Source organism: Opisthorchis viverrini (genome assembly GCF_000715545.1).
Source record: "Opisthorchis viverrini unplaced genomic scaffold opera_v5_136, whole genome shotgun sequence".
In the NCBI taxonomy this organism is placed as follows: Eukaryota; Metazoa; Platyhelminthes; class Trematoda; order Opisthorchiida; family Opisthorchiidae; genus Opisthorchis; species Opisthorchis viverrini.
Genome location: NW_008751793.1, coordinates 429,776 through 439,892, shown reverse-complemented (window position 1 = coordinate 439,892; position 10,117 = coordinate 429,776). Strand labels below are relative to the sequence as shown.

At 44.0% G+C, this 10,117-nt stretch overlaps 1 protein-coding gene across 1 annotated transcript in view; it reads right to left on the bottom strand.

Annotated features, from left to right (window-relative positions):
- Positions 1-793: 793 nt before the first annotated feature.
- T265_06549 (hypothetical protein) overlaps positions 794-10,117 on the bottom strand; it is a gene marked incomplete at both ends in the record, with an annotated part of 13,446 nt that continues 4,122 nt past the window's right edge. Inside the window, 2 exons of the mRNA XM_009171845.1 lie at positions 794-931; positions 2,228-2,312. Coding sequence (XP_009170109.1) covers positions 794-931; positions 2,228-2,312 — 223 coding nt within the window. The remainder of the gene's footprint in view (positions 932-2,227; positions 2,313-10,117) is intronic.

Genomic DNA, 10,117 nt, shown 5'->3' with positions numbered 1-10,117 from the left:
CTCCTATTTTTTGTCATTCTGATTGTCCCAACCCGGAAAAAGATCACTGAGGCGCGGGGTTGCGAAAGGTTGGGCAATAAACAACTGCATTTTGACACTGTTTTTCAAATGTAACCTAACCAGACCGAAAGGTTTTCGCCTTCGCAAAACTTCATTCTTGTCTTTGAAATGTGAACTTTTGAAACTGTTTGGCTTTCATAGTCTGTTCGTGCATGCGTCGCGGTCGCACCCTGATAAATTTTCTTTCCGCATGTATATTCATAATTATTTGTAACGTTGCTATTTTACAAATCCGTGTAAAACTGAAAATTCTGGTGACCCTTCTCATAAGGCTGCCGGAAACTTTTCGACGGCCCTGGACAGGTTTCAACTTTTCTATTCTGGTTTAACAGGTAGATATAGTCCCTGAGTTTCACTTCAGCTAACCAACTTGAATTCAAACAGCACGAAATTTAGAAAAATACAGTACAGCTGTTTCATCCCCATTGGGCATCAGCAGCAGTGCACATCTCACGAGACTCCAGAGAGTCTCGAATCAGCGACCTCCCGGCTACTAGTTTGAACAATTGGCCGTTCTGCCAGGAGTGATCAACTCGCACTTTGACAAGATATAGCACCGCTCAGACGCTGAGGATTCCCAACTCAGGATCAACTCATGCTTTTCGGCCATTTTCACCCTAAGAATAGGGCTTTATGAGACAGAAGTCTTCTGATGTATGACGTAAAGATAAGAGATAATCGATGTCTAGCTGCCACCCGGAGGAAGCACGAGGGCTGGGATACTGCCAGGTTGTCAAAGCCTAGACAGGAGAAGTCGAAAGGCAGAGGTCGGGTTCGAACCAACGACCTTCCGGTCAGTAAATTCGCGCTTTAACCACTTGAGCGAAACGGTTTTCTCGTTGTGAAGCTTGTGCGTCCCGGTTGAGTAAGGCTATTTCTCAGAACAAAATCAGGCCGTTCTTGTCGAAATTCCTCCTTACACCTGTTGTGAAAATGGTATATAAGTCACGTGAAGAACCCACGACGAGGTTGTCCACAGTGACCTGGACTAGAACAATCTATTCTACTAGGAACGTTTAATCCGATTTGGTGCTCCAATTTTTAAAAAATTTAACCTGTCTTAGCACTGTGGGAACCACAGATATTTCGCAACCGACTGTTGTCTTTAACCCGTTGTGGAAATGTACGTAGCAGTGATTGACATCCAGGCGGATTTTGAAAGTTGATCGTCGAGCTGGACCGTTTGCCCGGAATCACGGACTCACCATGCGAAGTGTCGTAGTTTCTGGACGCTCTATTTGGTTCGCGTGAGCCCTAAGTAGTGTTCCGCTTGTGTCTTTCTTGTTGACGAATGAAATGCCGGGCTGCACTTCTCATAAGGTTGCTGAAAACACCTCGACAGCCCACGACCGGTTTCGCCCTTCCACTTCGGGCTCATCAGGTAGGCGCAGTTCCCGGGTTTCCGTCAACCTTACGTTCTGCTTGGAACCAAATTGTACGAAATTAGTGGAATACACTGAGTTGCATACTAATTCGGTTTTTGAGAAACTCCTTTGGAACCAAGCTGAATCTCTCCGTTTGATGTTTCCAGGCAACTAAATGTGCCTCATGTTTCAGTCGCTACGATATTCGAGATATCGCGATACATATATATGAGTAGTGTATTACAAAAATATATTTGTATCGCGATATCTCGAATATCGTAGCGACGGAAACATAAGGCGGCCTGGTGCAGCCCATTCAGTTGCCTGAGAACATCATGAAAATGAGAGATTCAGCTGGGTTCCAGGTGAGTCTCTCGAAGAAACAAATTAATCTACAAATGAGTGTATTTCACGGGCTGTTTGATGGCTGTTCGCGTTTGTTTGACCGGATGTCCCTAGAATTGGGCTTCTCCTGACTTGCCCCAGTGAACCTTGTTAAGTTGGTTCCACATTACTGTGGTTGTCTGGTACCCCGTCTTTCTAACAGTCCGTATCCCTTGAGTTGTCTGATGCACCGCTAATCAACTGAACATGTTATCTTATTTGAAGAATGGACCGAACTATCCAGCTTAGCGAACAGAATAAGGAGGCAATTTCGTAAAAACATTGCTCTGTGGAATCGTTAAAATTTTCATTCCAGATTTTCAAATTAATTCCGAAAAGAAGTCACAACGCTAGCAAGACCTATATTTTCTGATTTTTATTAAAAGCAACATGTAAGCATAAAGTGGGACGTCTTAAACACTGCCGGTTGGTGTCTTGAAAAGTAGGAATTCTCGACCGTCGTAGGAGAAGTTGATAAAGCAGTTTTCTTCACACGTGAAGTAGCTGAGAATGGAAAACGGGGAAAAAATTAAAAAGTTTCTTTCGAATGGCTTTCGAGTTGAGGAGATTCGAAACGGTTCGGTATGAAACGTGGATGAAACGGCCATTTCTGAAATCGCTTATTCAAAGGAAGCCACCTTCAGGATGTGGCTTAGTTTCAGGAGTGATCCTCAATAATAGACCCCCCCCCCACTCTAACAGGGACTCTTGTGGGTCAATCTGAGGCGAAGTTACTGAAAGAACCCTTCTAACAGTGATCTATTCCTAAAAGGGTAACTGTACCCTAAGACATCCTCGATCTATCACTACACGTCATGCGATCTGTTATCGATCGGATCAACCAGTCAAAAATTCTTTGAGGGAAGACCTGCGCAACTCGTGGAGCGTTTGACCCACGAAATGTGTCAACCACTGGCGAAATGCACACATTTTTAGTTTGAATTGGTGTTAACGACAGACGCAACAGAACCCTTCGTTTGTGTTATTTACAAATGATCTTGTTACGCAAAGGTCACTATTCGATATATCATGGAAAATATCGGTACACTACTTATAAGGTTGCTGAAAACTCATCCGCAGCCCACCACCGGTCCCGGACTTTTAAGGGTTTAGCAGGTAAGGCTGTTGAATTTCCATGAATCCTGGTGTTAATGACCAAGTCAAGGGGATCTCCAGTATATATGTATTTCGCCACTAAGTTCCTTAGTTTTTTTGCTATTCAGTAGATGGCCGTAGAGAATATGGTCACGTGAATCTAGTGAACGGTTTCATGCTTATCGATTAATTGACAATATCCTCATACTGACCGGGTGTTCAACCATAGAATTTAAATTAGTTTGATGTACTAATCGATAGGACAAAATCTCAATTGGAAATTATAAAATCATCCCATATCACCATTAATCAATAAGCACATCAGAGGAAGAGTGACCTCACAAGACGAGGGAAACTTGCATCTGAGAAATCGTCACTCGACTGACCAGTCAACACGTGACCGCGTGATCGGGATTCGTGATTGGAGGATGGGTTGTGATGCATCCTAGGTGAGGACCAATCACGATGCTGTTGGGACGTTCGTGTTCGGACTTTCGAGCTACTGGCCAGTGGGCTGTTGGTTACAGACCCTCTGCGGTTTCATGAGATATTCACAGCTGATAATTTCCGATAGGGATGAAGCAGGGAATCACGAGTTCTCAACATAGATTAGGTTCATTTAGAGCACGAAATATCAAATTAGCAATCACCAAATCTCCTCACATTGTCACCAGTTTTAGGTTTGAAGTTTGAATTGCATCGATCGATAGCTGTCTAGACCGAAATGGCTGTCCATGTGAAAAACCGCTTAATTTAGCTTTTACTGAAGTGGTGAGTGGTAAATAAATAAACGAGCCATTTAAATGTAATTCGCAATATTTTCTAACCCGACTTCGCTACAAACATACCGGAAGACACAACATCACTGCGCAGTTCGTAGTTTTAGTCAGACCCACAGTTCGAATAGAAGCAAATCGATTTACCTCTCTTTACTGTCCTTGTTTTGATGTTCATCATGAAACAGGATGGTAATAGAGATGCGCCGCTCAAAAACGGAAGTACCACAAACATTCACGAGTGCTTCAATGAAACATCTAGCATAAATGATGTTCAGATATCTCCCAGGGGGTAACCGACTACTCGACGTTTCGTAAAATTTTGTGCGGTTTTGAAGGCCTGTTGAACCTGACAAAAGTGCAATTCAAGAACTATATATTTGACGGTGAAAGTTTCTGTTGAGGCTTTGGAATGCTAAACTCAGCTAAATGCTCGGGTGGCATCAACAAACAACTCTCATAAACCAGGTAGGTTTGAACTACCCTGATTCTGACGACGTAACAGCCACTGCTGGTGACGATGTTAATGATGCTTCGGATGATCACAGAGTTAATCTTTCACCGAGTTGCGGCGCATTCTGCATTCCGGAGGGAGAAATCCCACTCTATCGCCTCCATATTGCCGACATGAAGAAATCGTTTATTCGCGCAAGACTCGAATGAGTACCAGGTAATTCCTTCCAGTCTGGCATGACTAACAAGCAAGTCAACCCTCCTCCTCTTCCCCCTTCGTCATCATCATCATCATCATCATCATCATCATCATCATCATCATCATCATCATCATCATCATCGACAGCATGACATCAGTTTTCATGATCGATGCTTCACTGCCGTATCCAGTCATTCAATCCAACGGAGTACTATTCACTGAATGACTCAACCATGTATATATGTTTTCGCGCTTGTCTGTCAGCACTCAGCTTACAACGCGTAGGCTATCTTAAAAATGCTCTGGTCCCCACACACGATTTGGGCGTACCATCGATTGTTTACAACTCATCAACAACCTGACGTAAGGTGCAAATAAACCGCCACTCGTATCACCAGGCAACCGACGGGGGTTGAGGAATTCTTGTATTACTCTGCACAGTCACCAAAAGATGTTCACTCCGAACAACTGTCAATGCTTCCATGTATTGTCTCACATTTCACCCCTGGAATGTGTTTCAGGATGAGAACCATAGAAATATCACGTGATACAAAATGCATCTGGGTTGCGAATTCTGTAACTGGTAGGTTTGATCTCACAAAAGAGTAGTGTAAGTAAAATCTACTTTCACAATCCATATTTATTGATTTTCAAATAATTTGTGTGTGTGAACCTTACGATAGAGTCATCGTCTTTTCAGAGTCTTTCAGTGAGCTCGATTTTCTGACAAGCCCATTAAAATGTGAAGTTGCTGAAACGGGAATTCAGTCTTTTTCAGAAAAAGAAGCTTTTCTGTGAAGCAAAGACAAGGTACATCTGCAAGCATGGGGAATATTAAGAGAACCAGCTCCGAAAGTGACGGAACTACATAACTGCCAATGGAATAACCGTTTTTCGTTGAGACAGATTGATTTCATTGGTTGTTCTTCACTCGCCCTTGACAGATGAGTTGTATTCTTAGTATCAATTTTTTGAACCGCTTGTACGCGACACGGATCGATAGAGCAGTTGGCTCGCGCGTTCATTGACTTTTTCTGGTTTGGCCAAGCGCATCAGGCTATTGAGCGGCCATTCAGAACGGGGTTCACGGTAATAAGAAGGCATCAAGGAGACTGTGGTCCGCAACAGAAAGTTCACTAGATCTCTTTTTTGATGATATTCTACGAATGAATTTGCTACACCTCTCGCTTCAGAAAGAAAGATACAAACGGAATTGAATTGGTTTCTCTTACGGTATGATTTGTCTCACGCAATTGATGAAATACATACCGCCTCACCTGACAAACGAGAGATTCAGTTGGGTTTTTGGTGAGTCTACCGTAGAAACCAGACGCAGGTGAGCGTCCTAGTCGAATCTCGTCCAATTTGGGTTCAATCAGACCATAAAACAGACGGAAACTGTGGAAGTGCGCCTATCTAACGAGGCTGAAGAGAAGGACAAAAGCAGTTGTCGGGACGTTTTCAGCAACCTTATGAGTAGTATACTGCGTCTATACTCCTGATTTCGTTCTTCTGTGGACTCTTGGGGTAAGGGTAGTCCGCGAAACTCTACGGAACTTACCTTGTGGTTGAATAACGAATTGAAGTTATGTAATGGGGCAAGCAATACTAGAGAAGCTGACTGAAATCAGCTAAGCCCTCAGTATGTACTTTGCGCTCACAAAGAGCAAAGTCACGCTGCGAGATATGCGGTCTTTGAGCATGCCCCTAAGAATTCGGTGAGTCTCTGATGGTAGTGTGACAGAAAAATTGGACGCAAGAATCTCAGAGGGGGGATCGCGTTTGTTAATCTATACCGCTTGTGACATCAAGCACGCATCTCATTGAGTTTCAGGGAACGAGGTTATTGGACGACACTGCTGGCTATGTGGTTGAGCGGCAGACGGAAAATCTGAGACATCTTCAATTTTTCGTCCACAGATGTCTCAAAACTATTGCCGAAGTCAACTGAAACCACAGAGCTCGCACTGAAGTGATCTGGAGACGGGTCTTTGGTGGAACAGACAGAACTTTGCCAAAAAATGTATCATGCACTGCGATCCATCCCTGTGCTACGCATGCCGAGTCACCGTTTTCTGAGACGAGGTCTGTTTTTCCATCCTTTTTTATTAAGTGGTAGAAATGCTGAGCAAGACAGAATTTGACGTGGCAGAAGGAAATCAAGGATGCTATGAAGAATGTGGGCTCTATTCGTTTTATGAACTGGACTTCATTCAGACCTAACACCCTTTCGCTGTCTGGCTGCCATGCCAGACAAAGGAACCACGAGGGCTTGGATACTGCCAGGGAAGCCTAGATGGAGGAAGTCGAGAGGCAGAGATTAGGTTCGAACCACGGACCTTCCGGTCAGTAAATTCGCGCTCTCATATCTCGCTCTAGTCTCCACGTGGTTCTCATTGTGCTGGGTGGATGCACCGAGCGATCCGCGGCTAACCGATGTCAGTTGGATTGATGTTGTCAGATTCAATGCAGATTTCCTGACTGAGTGCTGGAGACCTAGGCACCTTTGATTTTTGTTTCAGTCAAGCCACATTTCACCCGGTCAGCTCCATTCCGTTCCTCTTTCCATTGTAAACCGTATCAAATCTACTGACCTGGTTTTACGTCAGCGAAGCACCAGTGTCCACCTCTGATGTTATCGTCAACGATGGTGATGATGGTGATCCGGATGATGATGATGATGATGATGATGATNAGAAGAAGATGATGATGATAATGAGGATGATGGTCATGATGATATGACAATAAACGTGCAGCTACACCCGGATGATGATTTCTGGTAAGCTCCAGAACGGAATAAGCTGGAGTTTCCATCGTTTTTATGATTCACTATTCAGAAGGTTCCTAAAACCTCCTCGACAAACCCATCGACAACTCCTCAGCAACCTTATGAGTAGTACATTAGCAAGATATACTTGCATCGCGATATCTCGAATATCGTAGCGACTGAAACATGAGGCGGCCTAATGCAGCACATTCAGTTGCCTGGAAACATCAAAACCGAGAGATTCAGCTGGGTTCCGGGGGAGTCTTTCGGAAAACCAAATTAGTTTGCAACGGAGTGTATATTCGCTAATATCGTCTGTATAAGTTGTTTCATGTGCGGAGCATGTTGATTCTGTCAGTTTTCTCTGCTTCGGATCGAAGTTCCCCCAGTGTTTGGTGTCACCGACCGGCCCACCTATTTCAACCTCCACTTTTTTGTTAGTAAATAAGTCGCTTGCAATTGTAGAAAGTATAAAACGAACGGAATGATTCAAAACACTGAGATGAACTCACTAGTTTACTTGACTATGGGTGAAATGCCAGAGAAAGGAAGAAGGCCTTCACTGCGGAGTTATTTATTAGAAAATGCCAACTGAACAGTTACAGACTATTGGACAGGGAAGCAATACAAAAACTGAATATCCATCCTCTCCTTGAACGCGTCTTCTTGAACTTTTCTGGATGTTCATTGACTGTTACTTAGTTGCAAGCAAATGCTACAGAGCGATTGCACAAATTCCGTAACAGATCTTACTTTTCAAGAGACCCAAACGGATTTAGGGGAAAACATACTGCTCGCATGGCCCCCACCAGTAGTACCAACGTTACACTTCATCTGTGACTTTTGTTCCTTTACACAGCACTTTCCACGTCTGCCTTTTACTGCAAGACTGGTAATAAACTAAACCCTCTGTCTTCTCCTCTGTCACCTTGGCCATAGGTATTGCTGTCATTTTTCCCTATAATTTGGGCTTCATTTGGGGCTTTTGTTCCTTTACATTGCATCTTTTTACGTCTGTCTTTTACTGCAAGACCGGTAATAACCTAAACTTTCTGTCTTCTCCCCTGTCACCTTGGCCTCTCAGATACAAACAGATCCGGGTGATTTGCTTTTAACCAATTCTCAAGTGCTGGTTACAAACGACCAAACTGTCTTCATAACCAACGAAAAGCGCGTTTGTTTCTAGGCCTTCATGGGGATTATATATGGGTGTGAGACATTTGGTAAACGCAAAAACAAGATACTACTTTCAATTTGTTAGTAGTTGTTCGGGTCCCTTACAATCATATGGTGTTCAGTTAATCCAGGTGAACCCAGAGATGGTGAGCAACAAACCCGTTAGTTTTATCGGCAATCGCCATCATAATATATATGTAAGGCATCTAAAAGCCCAGGGATTTCAATTGACACGGAAGAAAACAACAAAAATTCCACTGACATTCAAACTTCTACGTTGTCATGTCAAGTTCCCAAAAAACACAAACTTGTTTACTGACCTCGGAAATTTCTCCATGGCTATGAGAGAGAGAAAAATCCTCGGTAGGATCGATATGGTAAGCTCAGCGGTCGATTCACTCCGTACAGCGAATGCCGGGTAACTTTATTCACCCCCCGAACAACGGACATTTGTTTTGGTTCAAGACAACCTGCATGTTAACTATGAGAAGACAACTTTGTTGACACTCAAGTTCTTTGTGTCGGAGTTGAAAGTGACGCAGTGTACATTCTCTGTTGTGACGTGTTAAACCACACCGACAACAAACTCTCACTGTTCGGATTGACTTGCGGTCCTTCAACGCTAACCAGTAACTGGGGATTAACCAATCATCTGAATCAATATTGATCAACTGCATCCCCCTTTAGATTTGTCCTAAGGCGAGATGGCCCGAGTGGTTAGAGCGCGAAGTTACCGACCGGACGGTTCGTGGTTCCAACCGGACCTCTGCCTCTCGACTTCGCTCGTCTAGGCTGGGGCAACCTGGCAGTATAGCAGCCCTCGTGAAAACTTCGAGTGGCATGGCAGCTAAGCACCGAAAGTGTGCTGAAGCTGAACGATTTTTTTAAAGATTTGTTCTTCAAGAGAGAAGGTACGACATCACTGTATATTAAGGTGACCTTGAGAAATGATGTTTCTATCTTACAGAGTAATTACAACTGCTAACCTTGTTGATGAGTTATTCCACGGAATTGAGTACCGAAGGACCAAGATCACTGGAAACGGTGATGAACAAGTTTCTCACCTTGTACCCACACAGCTTTGACCGTAAAAGCTAAGGGCACCAGAATGCGGTTGGCTTTCCTCACGATTGACTTCCTTCCAATGTTGAGAAGCCACGTGAGATTTTCTTAGTTTCGCTGATAAACCTTTGCCTCAACACTTTCATTCCAAAGAGTAGTGGATATTGCGGTCTTCTTTACGCTTATCTATCGAGGTCCTTGCATGCGGTCCGCGTCACCTCGAAAATAACGTGCCGGCTCCTTTGTGGATCTTGAAACCCGAAACCCATCTGCTGTCTCTCCAAGGTGTACTATCGGTCGTAGCCGCGTGGTTGACGTCAGGCATCTAAATCTTCTTCAGGTAACCGGAACAAATCGCTCTCCTTGGAGTCTTCAGTGCAGCGCTCCGTCATCGATAACCTCACAGGGTGTAACGCGTTTCCTAGGCATCAAGTGAAATTTCATCCTGTCAGTGAAACCAATCTGTGAGAAAAAAACCGAGGAGCACCGTACAGCTGTTTCATCCTTATCGGGAATCATCGACAGCGCGCTTCTCACGAAACTCTGGTCTCTTCAGGCTGATGGTTCGGTCTCGATCGGCTAAATATCAGTATGATTAGCACGATATGGCGCCGCCCATCTTTCTGTGGCAGAAATCCCATCACGAGGTCACACACGGACTAGCCCGTCGAATGAATACTTCTCAATTGAAGCTCCATTCTCGCAGCTACTTACACATTGTTGCCAGTTTGAAGATATTCGATAGTTTTCAATAGACGTTTTGCCCTGTCACTGAAGGAAA